General features: G+C 40.6%; 1 protein-coding gene across 1 annotated transcript in view; it reads right to left on the reverse strand.

Moving 5' to 3' along the window:
* Window positions 1-9,042: 9,042 nt before the first annotated feature.
* Window positions 9,043-20,523, reverse strand: part of TRMT2B (tRNA methyltransferase 2 homolog B) — a 61,399-nt gene continuing 49,918 nt past the window's right edge. Inside the window, exon 12 of the mRNA XM_080652680.1 lies at window positions 9,043-9,619. Within this exon, the coding sequence (XP_080508806.1) occupies window positions 9,493-9,619 (127 nt within the window). The 3' untranslated portion in view covers window positions 9,043-9,492. The remainder of the gene's footprint in view (window positions 9,620-20,523) is intronic.

Raw genomic sequence — 20,523 nt, forward strand, 5'->3', positions numbered from 1 at the left:
GACAGTTGGTCCCTGTAATGTTTTACAGCTCATAGACTGGATTATGGTACTATTAGATTTTGCTTCTAACATCCAGTATCCAAATCTTGGTTTCTAAATACATTCTTTGTTCAAAGGAACCAGGGCTCCTTGGAAATGACTGATTCCAGGACTAGGGCAGGGAAGTGTAAGGTGAAGTTAGAAATCTTATGCCAGCATCTAAGGAAGTGCTCAAAGACTTGTGGAGGCATGTCAAAGGGACATGGGAGCCAGCCTGAAGGGACTCCACTGGTGAAACTGGAGAAAATTTGAACATTACAAAGAAAATTATTGAACTGAATGTAAAACACTGAAATTAAATAAGAAACACATTACTACAAACTGCCAGTTATAAAATTAGCCAGTTATAAAATTACCGCATAGGACCCTGGCCAGGTAACTCGGTTAGAGTGTTGTCCTGATATGCTAAGGCTGTGGGTTCGATCCCTGGTCAGGGCATATACAAGAATCAATCAATGAATGTATAAATAAGTAGAACAAAAAAAAATCAATGTCCGTCTCTCTAGGTCTCTCAAATCAATAAATAAAAAATAAAGCACTGTATAGGGAATCCTATATAATAAAGAGCTAATATGCAAATGGTCATCACACCCTCACACCATCATACTGTAACAGCTCAGACACTCAACACTGGGGAGAGAGGAATAGGGACCAACCAGGCACAAATGAGCTCACGAGAGAGGAATGGGGGCCAGCCAGGCACAAATGAGCTCACGAGAGAGGCATGGAGACCAGCCAGGCTGCGGCCTGGGAGAGGGACAAGCCACCTGCCCCGTGATCCTGGGCGCCAGTAAAGGGACAAGCTGCCTGCTCCGTAGTCACGGGAGCCAGTGGCTGTACCTGCACCTGCAGCCTGGGAGCAGGACAAGCCACCTACCCCGTGGTCCTGGGAACCAGCAGCTGCGACTATGCCTGCGGCCTGGCCTGGGAGAGGGACAAGCTGCAGGCCCCACAGTCCCGGGTGCCTGCGGCTGCAGCCCAGGTGAAGCTGGCCCGGGTCCTGGGTGCCTGCGGCTAGCCAGAGGAAGGGAAGCATGGGTCCCAGGTGCCTGCGACCAGCCGGAGGAGGGAATCCTGGGTCCCGGGTGTGGGGTGAGGAAGAGGTGGTTAAGGGCGATCAGGCCAGCAGGGGAGCAGTTAGGGGTGACTAGGCTGGTAGGGGAGCAAATAGGGGCAATCAGGCGGCAGGCAGAGGGGTTAGGGGTGGTCAGGCAGGCAGGCAGAGGGGTTAGGGGTGATCAGGCAGGCAGGCAGGCGAGCGGTTACGAGCCAGTGGTCCCAGATTGCCAGAGGCAGTTGGACATCTCCTAAGGGGTCCCAGATTGGAGAGGGTGCAGGCCAGGCTGAGGGACCCTACCCCCCCCCCATATAGTCAATAATATTGTAATAACTACTGTATGTATGGTGTCAGGTGGGTACTAGACTGATTGCAGTGATCACTTAGTAAGTTATATTAATATCTAATCACTATGTTATATACTTGAAACTAATATAATATTGTATGACAACTATAATTAAAATAAATTATAAATAAAGAAAAATATCGAGTCAAGTGATATTCAAAAAATAAATAAAACTACTTTGCTACTATTGGAAGTAACTATTGTAACAACTTCTTGCTCTGAAAATTGGTATTCAAGGGGAAAGAATTAAGCTTTTACCTCACCTGTTTGGTTCATATCCTATAGATGAGAAAAAGCTCATCTTCACCAAAAAATGCCAGCTAAGAACCAAAGACTGGATGACAGAATTAGAAAATTACCATTTTGCAACCCTCCATTAAAATACAAAGTCAAGAAATACGGTTTAAAAATTAGAAAAACAGTTGAGCTGGCATGGCTCAGTGGTTGAGCATCGACCTATGAACCAGGAGATCATGGTTTGATTCCTGGTTGGGGCACATACCCAGGTGGTGGGCTTGATCCCTAGTTTGGGGCATGAGGGAGGCAGCCAATCAATGATTCTCTCTCATCATTGGTGTTTCTGTCTATTTCTCCCTCTCCCTTCCTCTCTGTGAAAAATAAAAATTAAAAAAAAATTAAATTAGAAAAACAAACATTGAGTCAGGAAACAATAATCGATGCATGCTAAAATCTTTAGGTGAGAGGTTATTGGGGAACAAGAAAGTCACATGGTACCAAAATACCACTCCACAGATTTCTTGTTAATTATAAAGAGAAAATCACATGGAGAGTTCTGAGGGCCATCACCTTAACCATCACCTTTACTAAGAGTGGACAACTGATATTACATGCCTCCTGATGTGATGTGACAGTGGCATTTACTAATGAGGCATTCTTGTCAAAAATGGTTTAATCCTAATCTAATCAAGCCTCTAGACCAGGGGTGGGCAAACTTTTTGACTCGAGGGCCACAATGGGTTCTTAAACTGGACCGGAGGGCCGGAACAAAAGCATGGATGGAGTGTTTGTGTGAACTAATATAAATTCAAAGTAAGGGAGCGGAGGGGAGAGCAAGAGAACCGGATAGAACAGCCGGATCCGGCCCGCGGGCCGTAGTTTGCCCAAGGCTGCTCTAGACCCAACAACTTCCAGTTTACAAGAAATCTGAGGATTGGAGAAGGAGTTACACACACCATAAGGAAATAAATGTTCCTGGCTTGCTCAGGAATGAGGGGTGTCCTGGGATGCAGGATCAGGGCTAAAACTAGGGTTGTCCCAGACAAACCAGGACAGTTGGTCACACTACAATCAGATTCCTAGTGTGGAACAGAACTGGTCTCTAAAAGTCAGTGCCATTTTAGGAAGTGGGGAGACTGTTCTTGACTGAGACTAAAAAGGATGGAGCGATGGGCAAAACAGGGGATGGGATTAAGAAGTACAAACAACCAGTTATAATATTAGTCTGGGAATGTAAAGTACAGCATAGGGAATATAGTTAATACTACTGTAATAACTACTAGTATTTATGGTGCCAGGTAGGTACTGAAAATATGACTTTCTAACCCAGCCTTGGGCAAACTACGGCCCGTGGGCCGGATCCAGCTGTTCTATCCGGTTCTCTTGCTCTCCCCTCCGCTCCTTTACTTTGAATTTATATTAGTTCACACAAACACTCCATCCATGCTTTTGTTCCAGCCCTCCGGTCCAGTTTAAGAACCCATTGTGGCCCTCGAGTCAAAAAGTTTGCCCACCCCTGGTCTAACCATTATGTTGTACACCTCAAACTAATACAATATAATATTGGATGTAAACTTCAATTAAAAAATAAAAAACAACTTGGCCATAAAAAAGGAAAACAATTACCCTTTGTGAGAGCATGGATAGACCTTGAGACCATTGTGCTAAGTGAAATAAGTCAGAGAAGTACCATATAATTTTACTCATACATGGAATTTAATTAACAGACTGAATTAACAAGCAAAATAGAGGCAGACTCATAGATAGAGAGCAGGCAGGCAGCTCTGGTGGGGAGGTGTTGGTTGGGGGAGTGGAGGGAATGAGCAAAAAAGAAAAAAAGAGAAATATCTCATAGACACAAACAACAATGTGGTGATCGCATGGGGGTGAAAGTGGAATATAGTATGGGGGGGAGGGGATAAATGATGATGGAAAAAAATAAAATAAAGAGAATAAAAGTAAAAGAAAAAAACACTGATTATAAGGATGCTCAGTGAACTCAGGGGAAGGTCAGCTCAGTAAGAACTTCAACTTCAACAAAGAGCTAGGAAACATAAAAATTGAGATAGAAAATATAAAAAAATTATCAGTCAGAAATTAAGAATACAATAACTGAAATGGAGAATACAGTAGAAGGAGCCTGGCCGATGTGCTCAGTGCTTGAGCTTCGACCTATGAACCAGGAAGTCACGGTTTGATTCCTGGTCAGGGCTCAGTCCCCAGTGGGAGGTGTGTAGGAGGCAGGCAGCTGATCAGTGATTCTCTCTCATCACTGATGTTTCTCTTTCTCCCTCTCACTTCCTCACTGAAATCAATAAAAATATATTTTAAAAAAAGAATACACGTAGAAGGAATAAACAGTAGGGTAAATGAAGCAGAGGATGGAATCAGTGATTTGGAAGATAAGGTAGCAGAAAATACCCAATCAGAACAGCAAAAAGAAAAAAAACTAATTAAAAATAAAATTAAATAAATTAGTTAATAAATGAGAGACTAAAGAGATACCACATCTATATATATAAAAGGCTAAGCGACCATCGCATCCGAAACAACCGAATGGACGACCAAACAGGCTGTGTGGGGCAACCAGGCTGGCGGGGGGTTAGTGAGGGACGACCAAGGACTGAGCAGAAGGCTGCATGGGGCAACCAGCCCGGCAGGGGGGTTAGTGAGGGGCGACCAAATGACCAAACAGCAGGCTGCATGGGGTGACCAGGCCCGCAGGGGGGCAGTTGGGGGCAACCAGGCTGGCGGAGGGGGGGACAGTGAGGGGCCACCAAATGACTGAGCAGCAGGCTGCATGGGGCAACCAGGCCAGCAGGGGGGTTAGTGAGGGGCGACCAAACGACTGAGCAGCAGTCTGCGTGGGGTGACCGGGCCAGCAGGGCAGGCAGTGAGGGGCGACCAGGCCTACAGAGGGGGGCAGTGAGGGGCAACCAGGCTGGCAGGGGGGGCAGTTGGGGGTGATCACACCGGCAGGGGGGGCAGTAACGGGTGACCAGGCTGGCGGGAGGGCAGTTGGGGGCAACCAGGCTGGCAGGGGTGGCACTAAGGGGAGACCAGGCCGGGGGGGCAGTTGGGGGTGACTATGCCGGCAGGGGGGCCAGTTGGGGGTGATCAGGCCAGCAGTGAGGGCAGTTAGGGGCAATCAGGTGGGCAGGCAGGTGAGCAGTTAGGAGCCAGTGGTCCCGGATTGTGAGAGGGATGTCTGACTGCCGGTTTAGGCCCGACCCTGGGGATCGGGGGATCAGGCCTAAACCGGCAGTCAGACATCCCCTGAGGGGTCCCGGATTGGACAGGGTGCAGGCTGGGCTGAGGGAACCCCCCCCCCCGCACAAATTTCGTGCACCGGGTCTCTAGTCTAAATATAATATGTGAACTGGAAACAAAAAACATTTAGGGGACAGCTGGGGAAATCTGAATATAGAGCAGTACTACTCAGCCAGCCCATTAATGTAAATGAACTATGTCACTATGCACACCATTTAATTTGGCTGACATTTTTGTGGTAACAAAATGAAGAATATGACTTACTGATGCACACTCTGGTGCAAGCTCCTTATCTTTCTGTAAGCCATCAAGCAGTCTGCAGACCACACTTAAGGAAGCATTGGACTAGATATTAGATAATGTTCATGAAGATCAGTGAAATACTGTTACGTTTTTTAAGCTGAGCTTGTGGAATTATGTAGAAAAATGTCCTTATGCTTAGAAGATGTATGCTGTGGTATTTAAAGGTGAAGTGTTATGTCTAGAACTTACTTTCAAATGGTTTATCAATGAACAGATACACACACAGATAAAGCAAATATAGTAAAATGTTAAAATTTGTTGAATCTTGGTGGTGGGTATACTGGTGTTCATTGTACTATTCCTTCAACTTTCTTGTATGTTTGAAAGTTTTCATAATAAAAATGAATGAAGCAAAATGAAATAGGGAAGAATTTCTATGTTTCAAAACTGGAAACAAAGACCATAGGCCTTTTGCCATGTAGTATTCAAACTAGTCCCAAGTGAGATTTTCTTTTTTATGATAAACTAGAAGCCCAGTGCACGAAATTCGTACACAGGGGTAGGGGGTTATCCCTCAGCCCGGCCTGCACCCTCTCCAATCTGGGACCCCTTGGGGGATGTCTGACTGCCAGTTTAGAGGCATTAACTCCAGCCATTAGGAAATCACACAGAATGTCCTTGACATACAAACAGTGTGGTTTTATGAGTTGTTTTAATAATAATGGCCATTCCTTTAAATAATATCTGCTTACATACAATACAGCTGGTACTATGTGAATTCAGAATGTTAATATCACAAAATTATAGAAGGTTGTAGTGGAAATAACCTTGAATTGTCTAGTCCAAACTTTTATAAATATTGGAATTCCCTTTTCAAAGATTTTGAATGCTTTTTGTCCTAAGAAGCTTAACCAACTTTTGAGGCAATGCATTTTCTGTGCCTGCCGCCCTCCCCCACCCCCTCGCTGGCAGGGCTGAAAGGACTGGGGGTCTGCGGCAGGGCTAAAGGGACTGGTCACTGCCATCTTGTGGCTATGGTCACCACCAGCTTTGTGACGGTATGATGGTCAATTTGCATATTCCCTCTTTATTAGATAGGATTGCTTTCTACTTTTTAAAAATATTTTTTAATTTATTTTAGAGAGAGAGAGAGAAACATTGATGAGACAGAACCATTGATCAGGTATCTCCTGCACAACCCCTACTGGGGATGGAACCTGCAACCCAGGAATATACCCTGACCCAGAATCGAACTGAGTGACCTCTTATTGCATGGTACGACATTCAACCTACTGAGCACACTGGCCATGGCACTTTCTTTTTTTAAATATATATTTTTGATTTCAGAGAAGAATGGAGAGGGAAAGAGATAGAAACATCAATGATGAGAGAGAATCATTGATCAGCTGCCTCCTGCACGCCCCACACGGGGGATTGAGCTCGCAACCCGGGCATATGCCCTGACAGGGAATCAAACCGTGACCTCCTGGTTCATAGGTCGATGCTCAACCACTGAGCCATGCCAGCTGGGCACTTCCTATGTTTTTAATTGACATAATGTTGGTTTATACCAGTGGTCGGCAAACTCATTAGTCAACAGAGCGGCGGCTCGCGAGCCGCAGTTTGCCGACCACTGGTTTATACCATTACATAAGTTTTAGGTGTGGAACATTATAATTCAACATGAACTTTTCTACAGCCTAAATGAGTAGTTTAATACTGTTTGGATTTTATATTGGTTTGTAAATGTGTTGTTTCATTTTTGAAAATAGAGAAAAACAAGGAATATTTAGAAGGCTTGCCTGTATCAACTAGCTAACAGTTTAACAATTCATATAGAAATACACACATAAAAATGACACTGTTGCCCTGGCTGGTTTGGCTCAGTGGATGGAGCGTTGGCCTGCGGACTAAAGGGTCTAGGTTTGATTCCGGTCAGGGGCACATGCCCCGGTTGGGGGATCCATCCCCAGTAGGGGCCGTGTAGCCGTGTAGGAGGCAGCCGATCAATGATTCTCTCTCATCATTGATGTTTCTGTCTTTCTTTCCCTCTCCCTTCCTCTCTGGAATCAATAAAAAAATATTTTTTAAAAAAATGACACTGTTGACAGCCACAAAAAATGACAGGAGCATGATTCTAAAACCATGTGATGTACAAAGTATAACTAACAGAATTATCAGGAAGCTGATTATCTACAGTCAATCCTACATTTATTCAGTTGATATCCCTTGGTGAATATCTAAATTAAAAACAGAAAGATGACTAGAATTAGCCAGAAGATGTAAGGAAAAGCATATTCCAAGCTGAGGAAATAGAATGTGAAGAGGACCAGAATGGGAAAGTTGTCTTTTTCAGGGAAAGAAATTCAATGTGTATAGAAATGAGGCTGCCCAGATTATGAAGAGGATTTGAAGCTGCATCAAAAATATTTTTCCTATTGATTTTTAGAGAGAGTGGAAGGGAGGGAGGAGGATGGGAGAAGGGAAGGGAGCTAGAGATAGAGACAGAGTTAGAGATAGAGAGACATCAATATGAGAGAGACACATCAATTAGTTGCTTCCTGCATGTATCCCAACTGGGGCCGGGCATCAAACTGCAACCAAGGCACATAAACTTTACTGGGAATGGAACTCACAACCCTTCATTCGGCAGACTGACACTCTAACCACTGAGAAAAACTGGCTAGGGCTGCGACTTTATTTAAAAAGCAACAAGATGCCAATGACAGATTTTAAGCATTGGAGAAACACAATGAGATGGGCATTTTAGAAAACTCACTCTGGTCATAGAGGATGAAATGGATGGGAGCAAGAGTGGAGAAAGCAGCAGCAGTTGGGAAGATGGCCCTGTCAGTAATAATCTGGTGAGAGATGATGGAACCTGCAGGATGGAGACTCGGTGATACACTGGATGTTGAGCAGGAGGTAGAGGAAAAGGACTCAGAATTCCCAGACTTCTGACTTGAGTGACTGAGTAGATTGGTATATTCTTCTAGGTTGGGAAAGATGTGAAACATTCAACATGAGATACGTTGAGTTTGGAGGACCTAAAATATAGCCAGGTGGAATCTACCTTGTAGGCAGTTGGATACAGGAATGAGAAAGATGGGGTCTGACTTAGATAAGTAAAAGATGGGATTGCCATTTACAGATATGGAGAAGAAAGGATGCAAAAATAAGTCGCTTTACATTTAAATATTTTTCAGTTATAATATAACCCCATTACATAAAATGAAATATAGAGAAATGGAAATAAAACTTATATATCTATCATATATCAACATTTCTTATCATTTTAGATTATTTTTCTTGTATATGTAAATGAATATTTATATATTAGCTTTAATAGCCTTTTTTTTCTGAGAGGAGGCTTTTCCAGAAGTACTTAGGATAAGAATTAAAAACACTGATTGGCCTGATAACATTTTGTAAATCAAACAATGTTTGCTAACTTACACGTCCTAGGGATGCAAAAAAAATCTAAATTGTTGGGCAAGTGTCCAAGAACAACTCCAGAGTTGAATAAAGAAATTATGCACCAGAGAATGTCATTTTAAATATCCAGTTTATTATAGTACATACTAGATCATTAAGGGGGTTCTGGAGCTTTCTGTCTCTATACTACGCAGCACAATTGTAGGTAGTCAGTCTCTTCTCTGAAGATCTCCTTTCCCATGGGGTCTCTATTAGACCAGTTCTCCCTCCACAGGTGAGAACTAATTGGTGCTATTGCTCCTAAGAGTAACCACATTTTAAAAGGGTATTCTAGAAGCCTCAAAGCCTAGAAAACCCAAAAGACTGAAGCTCTACTGAGTTCATGCAGTCACCCTGCAATCACTTTATAGCTTACTCTGCTTTTTGAAAAATGCTAGACTTGATTCTAGTCCTAATTCTTGGTAACTCAAGAACACGGAACATATCTAATAAAATCTCTGGGCAAATACAGAGACCTGAGACAATGTGACGTTATTATGAGATGCTGAGAAAAACTCAGTCGTCACCACACCACAGGCAATTTCAGACCAAGGGAGCCAGGACAGGCTGACAACAAAGGAACAGTCCAGTTCTAGGGCCAAGGAGTGGTCACAGCAAACAAACACACATGAAAACAAGGGAAGCTGAAAATGAAGGTAATAAATCTGGCTCATGTGGGAAGGTTTACTATATTCTTCCTACTCATGATCCAAAGATTGTTTTCCCCAGGAACCCTCTCAGGGTCTGCAATGTAACAATATGCCAAATCTGGAAGTTAATGAAATTTCAGCCTTAATGAAGAGCCCACCATCTTGTAGGAGGCTGCTTATCGAGTAAAGAGGAACACCAGCTCACAGTGTAGGGTGTGGGGGAACAGATCCACAGGCACAGCTTGTTTCAGGACAAAAGGCTTGCCAAGAAGCTTCTTAGCAGAGTTTGGGGGACAACACAGCCTGTAGAACAAGATGGAAATAAGATCAGTTCCTAGAAACCAAGGAGAACTTCCAGTAACACAATTTCTTACATTTTAAGCTCTGCCTCTGTGTTCCCACAGTCCTTTGTGTTTTTCTCTATAATAGCATCTATCATATTTAATGTAACTACCTGTTTTTTTAAGCCATCTTTCTCACTGGAGTCTAATCTTTTTGAGGTAGAAATGAGACAAAAACTGCTTATTATTCATCTCTATGTTCCCAGTATGTGACACAGACTCGGGGTTAAATGGTGAATGGAGCAAGGGACCTAGGTCATATACTTTTCTGTATGATTTGCACTTAATAGGGAATTAATAAATATGACTGAGTTAAATTATTCTATTGAAATGTTTCAAAGTAGATTACTTTTCCCCTTACTTCAAAGGCAGTCAAGCAAAAACTGAAAACAGCAATTCACCTATAAATTCACCAGAGAGGATAAACACTATTAACATTGCAGAATATACCTTTCCAAAAATGGATACTTAAACTGGTTTCCTAAAGTGGAGTCACACTGTATAATATTGTACATATTCCTTTACAACCAGTTTCTTCAGTTAATAATACATCATGATCATCTTAAAAAAAAATCCTCACCTGAGGATATGTTTTTATTGTTTTAGAGAGAGAAGAAGAGAGAGAGAAGCATCAATGTGTGAGAGAAACACCGATTAGTTGCCTCTCATATGCGCCCCAACCAGGATCAAACCCACAACCCAGGTATGTGCCCTGACTGGGAATTGAACCGGCAATCTTTGAGTGTATGGGACGATAATCCAACCAAGTGAGCTACCCGGCCAGGGCCATCATGAGCATTTCTTCACTATATTATTATGTGAAAAGCTACCTCACTTTTTTTGGCTATATGTTATTTCATTAAGTAAACTGAACACAGTCTAGTTATCTGGTTCCTTGCTATTGGAAATTTAAGCTGTTTCTAACTTTTGGCTATTTCAAAAAGTCACTTCATAAATATTCTAGTTATATCTTTGCATACATTTTTAGTTATTTAATGGAACTGCTGAGTTGAAGGGGCTATATGTTTTTAAGGCCCTATAACATATCCCATTAAGTTGTTCCAAAAAAGGTTGTACCAATTTACACTCAAACCAACAAAGCAGAAGAGTTATTTCCCTGGCTAACACTCAATAGTTTAAATATCAATGTCCCATTAAAATCAGAATCAAGTTTGTTTAAGGTTGTTTCTATAAATGTTAATGTTATTAACAACGGCTATGAATAACTGTTGCTTTTATAATGTTATTAACAAATATTTCCTCAATAAATTTAATTTTAAAAATGAACTCTAAGGTAAAATTTGGACATTAGTTAATAATAATGTAGCAATAATTTTATCAAATGTACAACACCAATGCATGATGTTAAAATGGGAGAACAAGCACTAACCAGTCTGGCTCAGTGGATAGAGCGTCAGCCTGCAGACTGAAGGGTCCCGGGTTCGATTCTGATCAAGGGCATGTACCTTGGTTGCGGGCAAATCCCCAGTAGGGGGTGTGCAGGAGGCAGCTGATAGATGTTTCTCTCTCATCAATGTTTCTAACTCTCTATCCCTCTCCCTTTCTCTCTGTAAAAAAAATCAATAAAATATATATTTTTTTAAAAAAAAATGGGGGAACTATTGGCAGAATGGGGTGAATATATGGTAACTCTGTATTTTCTGCTTAGCTTTTCTGCATAACTAAAACTACTCTAAAAATAAAGCCTACTGATTTAAAAAAAGTAAAAACAGATCAGGAACAGGACAAGATTTTCACTAATACTCCTACAATAGAACATTTTTTATCCAATGTAATCAGGGGAAAAAGCATTGGAAGAAAATAAACAAAACTGTTTTTATGTGGTGATCATATGACCATCTACCAAGAAAATCCAAGACAATAAACTGGAAAACAAACAAAAATAATAAGCTGAACATAAGACTGACAAATAGTCAGCTAGAAAATGCCACGAAAGAGGTCCCATCCATAACAGCAATAAAAACTTTACAATATTAACCTTAAGAAAAAAGACCTATGTTGGAAAAAATGTGTGTGTGTGTGTGTGTGTGTGTGTATCTTTAAAATTACATAAGACTTGAGTAACTGAAGAAACATACCACATACCTAGACAGAAAAAAATACTGTAAAGATTGTAATTCTCCCTAAATTAATTAATAAATTCAGTATTCTTCTAATCACAATCCCAAAAGGTTATTTTTGATAAGTTGATTCTACTACAGCTCTGTTAGAAAACACACAGAAGAGGAATGGCGACATGAGAGATCCTCTTGGCCTCTCCCCTTGAAATTTCAACTAGTTATCCAACTATAATTCAACAAAGAAATCCCTGCTCAATACAGACACCTGAGAGACCTATGCATTGAAACATTTGAAGGTGGGAAATGGAATAAATGGGAAGAGGACAAGGGAGGAAAGCGCAAATGGCCTACAGATGAAGCCCCGGAGAAGAGAGAAAACTGGTAGTAGCAGGTGCTTCCTTTGGCTAGGAGGAACAGAGAGATGTGGGGGGCACCCAGCAGGGCAAGCTGAGCTAACAGTGTCTGAGCCAGAAAATGCCTGACAAAGCACAGGGTTCTGCTGTGCAGCTCTCCACTGTGAACCAGGAGGTGGTGTTTCAGACCATGAAATGGAACCCCAGAGCCCTGCCACAGCTTGCACTCCCAAAACACTTCGCATTGCCCTTGGAGTTGGGTCGAGGAGCATATTATCCGTAAATCAAGAGCTATAGCAGTAGATCCACTGTTTCTCTCTGTGCCTGATCCCCAGGTGGAGTGCTTGAGGTAGGACCTTACAGAAGTCAAGGGTCGCCATTATGGTGAGGGCAAAACAAACCCCACCCCCAAACAATGCAGCTGTACTGTCTTTTTTTTTTAAAATATATTTCATTGATTTTTTACAGAGAGGAAGGGAGAAGGATAGAGAGTTAGAAACATTGATGAGAGAGAAACATCAATCAGCTGCCTCCTGCACACCTCCTACTGGGGATGTACCCTCAACCAAGGTACATGCCCTTGACCAGAATCGAACCTGGGAATCGAACCTGGGACCTTTCAGTATTATCCACTGAGCCAAACTGGTTAGGGCACAGCTGCACTGTCTTACAGAATCCTAAGAGGTCAAGTTTGGGAAGAGTACAAAGGTAAAAAAATCTTGTGATTCAGCGCCATCTACTGGAAAACAGTAAAAAACCTCTTCAGAGAAAGCTGCTATATATAAGGCCATTGATATAGACAGATAGATATACACTGAGTGGCCAGATTATTATGATCTCTGAATGCATAATAATCTGGCCACTCAGTGTGTGTGTGTGTGTGTGTGTGTGTGTGTGTGTGTGTGCGCGCGCGCGCGTGTGTAATATATATGTTAGAGGCCCAGTGCATGAATTTGTGCATGGGTGGGGTCCAGCCAGCCTGGCGGGAGGGGGGGGGGGGGGACATGGGAACATGGGCGGTTGGCCGGCCTGCCTGCTGGTTGAACTCCTGGTCAAGGGGACAATTTGCATATTAGCCTTTTATTATATAGGATATGCACTGAGTGGCCAGATTATTATGTGTTCAGAGATCATAATAATCTGGCCACTCAGTGTACATGCCTAGGCAAAGGAGAACAGCAAATACCATGAATAACCATAGTAATGAGTATGATAAGAAATAAAATGAAAAATCACCAGAAAGCAAGCTGGAACACATAGAAATATGTGATATAAATGACGGAGATTTCAAGTTCGCAGTTCTGAAAATATGCAAAAACATGCGAGAAAATACAGACAGGCAATTCAATGCATTAAAAAAAACAAATCAGCCTGGCAGGTGTGAGTGTGTACACAGTTTGATTCCTGGTCAGGGCAAATGCCTGGGTTTCAGGCTTGATCCCCAGTGTGAGGCATGCAGGAGACAGCCAATCAATGATTATCTCTCATCACTGATGTTTCTATCTCTCATTCCCTCTCCCTTCCTCTCAGAAATTGATAAAAATATATTTTTTTAAAAAGAAAGCCAATCAATAAACAAAACAAGTACTTTACCAAAAAGATTGAAAAAATTACCAATCAGAAATCATATAAATGAAGCATGCAATTAAGGCGATTAAGAGTGAATTACTGAGGCCCGGCTGGTGTGGCTCAGTGCAGTGAGCATTGTCCCATGGACTAAGAGGTCCTGGGTTCAATTCCCATTCAGGGCCCATACCTGGGTTGTGGGCTCTATCCCCAGTAGGGGGCATGCAGGAGGCAGCCAATCAATGATTCTCTCTCATCGTTCATGTTTCTAGCTCCCTCTCCCTTTCTCTTTATCTAAAAATCAATAAAAACATATTTTAAAAATATTTTTTTAAAAAAGAGTGAACTACTGAACATAGAAAAGAGAGCCAACCAGATGGAGGAAAGAATTAGTGATAACAAAGATAGAAATCTAGAAATGATGCAGAGGGAAGAGAGAGACCTGGGCATAAAGAAACATGAAAGAGCTCAAGAGAACCATCTGACTTCATCAGAAAAAGGAATATTAGAATAATAGGCATTCCAGAAGAGGAAAAGACAGAGAAGGGGACTGAGAGTCTATTCAAACAAATAGTGGATGAGAGCTTCCCAAACTATGGAAAGAACTAGATCCTTGAATCCAAGAAGCAAACAGAACACCTAGTTACCTTAATCCAAAGAGGCCATCTCCAAGGCACTTTGTATTAAAACTATCAAAAATTAATGACAAAGAAAAAAGCAGCCAAGAGAAAAAAGGAAGTGACCTACAAAGAAAAACCCACCCAACTTCTTAGCAGAAACTCTACAAGCCAGAAGAGAGTGAAACCAAATATTCAAACATCTGAAACAGAGAAATTATCAGCCACAAATAATATATCCAGCAAAATTATCCTTTAAATATGAAGAAGAAATAAAGACATCCCCAGACATTCAGAAGTTGAGGGATTTTATCACCAGAAAACCTCCATTGCAGGAAATACTCAAGGGAGTTATTCTACCTGAAACAAACAACATAAGGTTACAACGCTAAGAGTAAGATCACCAAAAAACATACAGCATAAACAGGATTATTTTGTGACAACAAAAGCATATAAGGGGAGGGGTAATGCTCTGAACTGGCAAAGGAGGATGAAAATGACATGCATTCAAAAGAAAAAAAAACTGTATATATGCAAATTTATTTTTAAAAACCTAATGGTAACCACACACAAAAATCCCCAAACCAGGACACATAGCTTAAAAAAAGAAGAAACAGAGGAAAGAAATATGGAATACCACCAAACAAAGACAACAAATAGAAACATAAAGGAAAAGAACCAATGGAGGCACAGAGGTACCAGAAAACAAAAGATAAAATGGCTATAGGAAATCCTCATACATCAATAATTACCCTAAATGTAAATGGTCTGAAATCACCATAAAGAGGCACAGAGTAGCAGATTGGATTAAAAAAATACAAACACAAAACCCAACTTATGCTGCCTACAAGAGATACAACTAAGCTGCAGAGACATAGGTAGATTCAAAGTAAAAGGGTGGAAAATGATTCTCCAAGCAAATAACATCCACAGAAAAGCAGGTGTAGCCATGCTTACATCTGACAAAATAGATTTCAAGAAAATGAAGATAACAAGAGACAAAGATGGATACTTTATAATGATAAAGGAAACACTACATTAAGAAAACATAACACTTTTTAATATATATGCACCCAATGAGGGAGAACCTAAATAATAAAATAACTACTCACAGAACTAAAGGGAGAAACAGATCAAAACACAATCATAGCTGGAGATCTTAATACTCCATTGACAGCTCTAGACAGATCAACCAAACAGAAAATCAATAAAAAATATGGGCCTTAGATGAAACACCTGACTATAACTGAAGTTCTGGAGAGATATCTCAGCTGTGGGGGGTTGCCACTGAGAACTCTGGGGTCTAATCCCCAAGCAGGGCCCCCCAATAGAGAGCACCAGAACTGAGAAGGGTACCCACATAACATCTGGCTGTGAAAAGTAGCAGGGCTGCTGTCTGTCAGGGAGAGAAGGCTGGAATTTCAGGCACCCCCTTAAAGGGCCAATGCACAAAATTCCATGTGGAGCCACCCACCTTGTGCTACGGCAGAGGAAGGGAAGAGTGGACTGAAGCTGTGTGAGCAGAAGCCAGGAATGGGGGCAACAGGATTATAGCTCAGAAGGTAGATACCCCCAGTTTCCTGTGCTGAGTCATTTCCTCATCCTGCAGAGGTCATCTTTCTCATGCAGATATTGGCTATACAGGCAACCTTGCCGGGGGTAAGACAGTTGATCCACCCTATTGGAAAACACCTGGCCCCACGGTGCAGACATTCTCAGGTCCATTATGAGACTGAGAATAACAAACTCCAGGCAAAAGAAACTGATCCACCCTGTTGAAAAAAAACTCTTGCCACACCTGTGAACCATTACCTGAGGGAAATTCAAGACAAAATCCCATCTGTCTGTAGATGGAGGCAGTCTCTGGAGCCTTTGAATCTTTACCTAATTTAATTAGTCAGAAACAGATTTGACACTGTCCTGCACAAGAGACTGAGAGGCATAGCAGATCTACCTAATACATAGTCACAAACCCAAAGAGGCAGCCAAAATGAGGAGACAAAGAAACAACCCACAAATGAAAGAACAAAAGAATTCTCCAGAAGAGATAAATGAAATGGAGATTAGAAATTTATCTGATACAGAGTTCAGAATAATGATAGTAAAGATGCTCAACTGCATGAGAAAAGATATAGTAACTGTGAAAACAGAAATAAAGAATGACATAGCACAAATAAATAACATATTTGAAGGAATACACAGCAGATTAGGGGACGCTGAGGATCGAATCAGTGAATTAGAAGACAAGGTTAGAAAAAAATCACTCAATCAAAGAACCAAAAAGAAAAAAACAATTAAAAAACAGGAAAGCTTAAGGGAGCTGTGGAACAATGTGAAACATAACAATATTAGAGTAGCAGGTGAGCCAGAAGAGGCAGAAAGGGACAAAGAGATAGAGAACGTGTTTCAAGAAATAATTGCAGAAAACTTCCCTAACCTGGTAAAGGAAAAAGTCACACAAGTCCAGGAGGAACAGAGAACCCCAAGCAAGAAGAACCCAAACAGGCCCACACCCAGACACATCATAATTAAAATGCCAAAAATTAAAGACAAAGAGAGAATCTTAAAGGCAGCAAGAAAACAAAGTGTTACCTACAAAGGAGCTCCAATAAGGCTGACACCTGATTTCTCATCAGAAACTCTACAGGCTAGAAGGGAATGGCATGAAGTACTCAAAGTAATGGAAAGCAAGGATCTGAAACCAAGATTACTATATCCAGCAAGGCTTAAATGTTCCAATAAAAAGGCATAGGGTAGCTGAATGGATACAAAAACATGACCCAACTATATGCTGTCTACAGAAGACCCACCTCAGAACAAAAGACACACCCAGGATGAGAATGAAGAAATGGGAAAAAAAATTCCCCTCAAATGGAAAAATAAAAGCTGGAGTAACAACACTCCTATCCAACAAAATAGACTTCAAAATGAAGGACATCAAAAGAGACAACAAAAGTCACTACATAATACTAACGGGCTCGATTCAACAAGGGGATATAAACCTGGTAAACATATATGCACCCAATATAGGAACACCAAAATATGTTTTTAAAAAAACTTCTAGAGTACTTTAAGGAAGAGATCAACAACAACAGTCATAGTCGGGGACTTAAACACCCCGCTGACTTCACTAGATAGATCTTCCAGACAAAAACTTAACAAGAAAACAGTGACTCTAAAGGACACACTAGATCAGATGGGTTTAATTGACATTTATAGAACATTTCACCCCAACGCTGAAGAATATTCATTCTTCTCAAGTGCACATGGATCACTCACAAAGATAGATCACATGTCAGGACACAAAACAAGTCTCTACAAGTTCAAGAAAACTGAAATCATATCAAGCATCTTCTCAGATCACAGTGGAATGAAATTAGAATCATCTACAGTAAAAACACCCCAAAACATTCAAACACATGGAGGCTAAAAAGCATGTGATTAAACAATGAATGGGTTACCAACAGGATCAAGAAAGAAATAAAAAAAACTTCCTTGAAACAAATGAAAATGAACACACAACCCAAAATCTCTGTAACACAGCAAAAGCAGTCCTGAGAGGGAAGTTCATAGCACTGCAAGCCTACCTCAAAAAAACAAGAAAATCAACAATAAACTATCTAACCATACAACTTAAATAACTAGAAAGAGAACAACAAGAAAAGCCCAGAATAAGTAGAAGGAAGGAAATAATAAAGATTAGAGCAGAAATAAATGACATTGAGATTTTAAAAATACCAAAAAAAATCAATGAAACCAAGAGCTGGTTCTTTGAAAGAATAAACAAAATTGATAAACCATTAGCCAGACTCAACAATTAACAAAAGAGAGAGGACCCAAAGAAATAAAATCAGAAACGAAAGTGGAGAAGTAACCACTGATACCACAGAAATACAAAGGATTGTAAGGAATAAACACACACACACACACAAGAAAAGCACCAACACAAAGGTTTGTAAGGAAATACTATGAACAACTACATGCCAACAAGCTGGAAAATGTGGAGGAAATTGATAAATTCCTAGAAAAATACAATCTCCCAAAACTGAATCAGGTAAAATCAGAAAATCTGAATAGTCCACTAACAACTGATGAAATAGAAGCAGTAATCAAAAAACTCCCAGCAAACAACAGCTTAGGTCTGGATGGCTTCACAGGGGAGTTTTACCAATCACACAAAGAACACACACCTGTACTCCTCAAACTATTCCAAAAATTCCAAGAGTAAGGAACACTTCCAAGCTCTTTTTATGAGACCATCATTACCCTAATCCCAAAACCAGATAAAGACACTACAAAGAAAGAGAATTATAGGCCAATATCTCTGATGAACATAGATGCTAAAATCCTCAACAAAATATTAGCAAATAGGATCCAGCAATATATTAAAAAGATCTTATACCATGATCAAGTGGGATTTATTCCAGAGATGCAAGGCTGGTAAAATTTTCACAAATCAATCAACGTGATACATCACATAAACAAATTGAAAGACAAAAATGACATGATCATATCAATAGATGCAGAAAACACATTTGACAAAATCCAACATCCATTTTTGATAAAAACTCTAAGCAAAGTGGGAATAAAGGGAGCATGCCTCAACATGATAAAGGCCATATATGACAAACCTACAGGGAACATCATACTCAATGGACAAAAACTAAAACCATTTTCCCTAAGAACAGGAACAAGACAGGGATGTCCGCTTTCACCACTCTTATCCAAAATAGTACTGGAAGCCCTAGTCACAGCGATTAGACAAGAAAACAAAATAAAAGGCATCCAAATTGGAAAGGAGGAAGTAAAAATCTATTCACAGATGACATGATAATGTACATAGAAAACCCTAAAGACTCCACCAAAAAAAACTACTAGATTTAATAAATGAATTTGGAAATGTAGCAGAATACAAAATCAACACACAAAAAATCAATGGCTTTTTTTATACACCAATAATGAATTCTCAGAAAGAGAAACTAAACAAGCAATCCCATTTACCATTGCAACAAAAAGATTAAAATACTTAGGAATACACTTAACCAAGGAGGCAAAAGATCTGTACTCATAAACCTATAGGACATTGAAAAAAGATATAGAAGAAGGTATGAACAAGTGGAATAATATACCATATTCATGTATTGGTAGAATCAACATCATTAAAATGTCCATACTACCCAAGGCAATATATAAATTTAATACAAATCCCTATTAAAATACCAACAGCATATTTCACAGATCTAGAACAAATACTCCAACAGTTTATACAGAACCAAAAAAAGATCCCAAATAGCCACAGCAATCTTGAGAAAGAAGAACAAAGTTGGAGGAATCACAATACCAGATTTCAAGTTATACTAAAAAGCCACGGCAATCAAAACAGCCTGGTACTGGCACAACAATAGGCATATAGATCAATGGAACAGAACAGAGACCCCAGAAATTGACCCAAGCCATTTCGCAAAATTAATATTTGACAAAGGAGGCAAGAGCATACAATGGAGTCAAGACAGTTTCTTCAATAAATGGTGTTGGTAAAATTGGACAGATACATGCAAAAAAATGAAACTAGACCATGAACTTACATCATACACAAGAATACACTCAAAATGGATAAAGGACTCGTGAAACCATAAAAATCCTAGAAGGAACCAGAGGCAGCAAAATCTCAAACATTTCTCATAGCAATATGTTTACAGATACATCTAGGGCAGTGGTCAGCAAACTGCGGCTCACAAGCCACATGTGGCTCGCGAGCCGTGGTTTGCCACTCTGTTGACTAATGAGTTTGCCGACCACTGACCTAGACTCTCGATTCCAATAATTACAGGCTGTTGTTGTTCCTTGTGATTAAGCCCCTATCCCAGTGGTCGGCAAACTCATAAGTCAACAGAGCGGCAAACCACGGCTCGCGAGCCGCATGTGGCTCGCAAGCTGCAGTTTGCCGACCACTGTCCTAGGACAAAGAAAACTAAAAAAAAAAACCTAAAAAAAAACTAAAAAAAATAATAAACCAATGGGACTACATCAAAATAAAAAGCTTCCACACAGCAAGAGAAGCCATCACCAAAATGAAAAGGGAGCCCACTGTATGGGAGAACATATTTGGTAATGATACATCTAACAAAGGGTTAATATCCAAAATATATAAGGAACTCATACAACAAAAGGAAGACAAACAAGGCAATAAAAAAAATGGGCAAAGGACCTAAATAGACACTTCTCCAAAGTGGACATACAGCTGGCCAA

This window comes from Plecotus auritus, assembly GCF_963455305.1.
Source record: "Plecotus auritus genome assembly, chromosome: X".
Taxonomy (NCBI): domain Eukaryota; kingdom Metazoa; phylum Chordata; class Mammalia; order Chiroptera; family Vespertilionidae; genus Plecotus; species Plecotus auritus.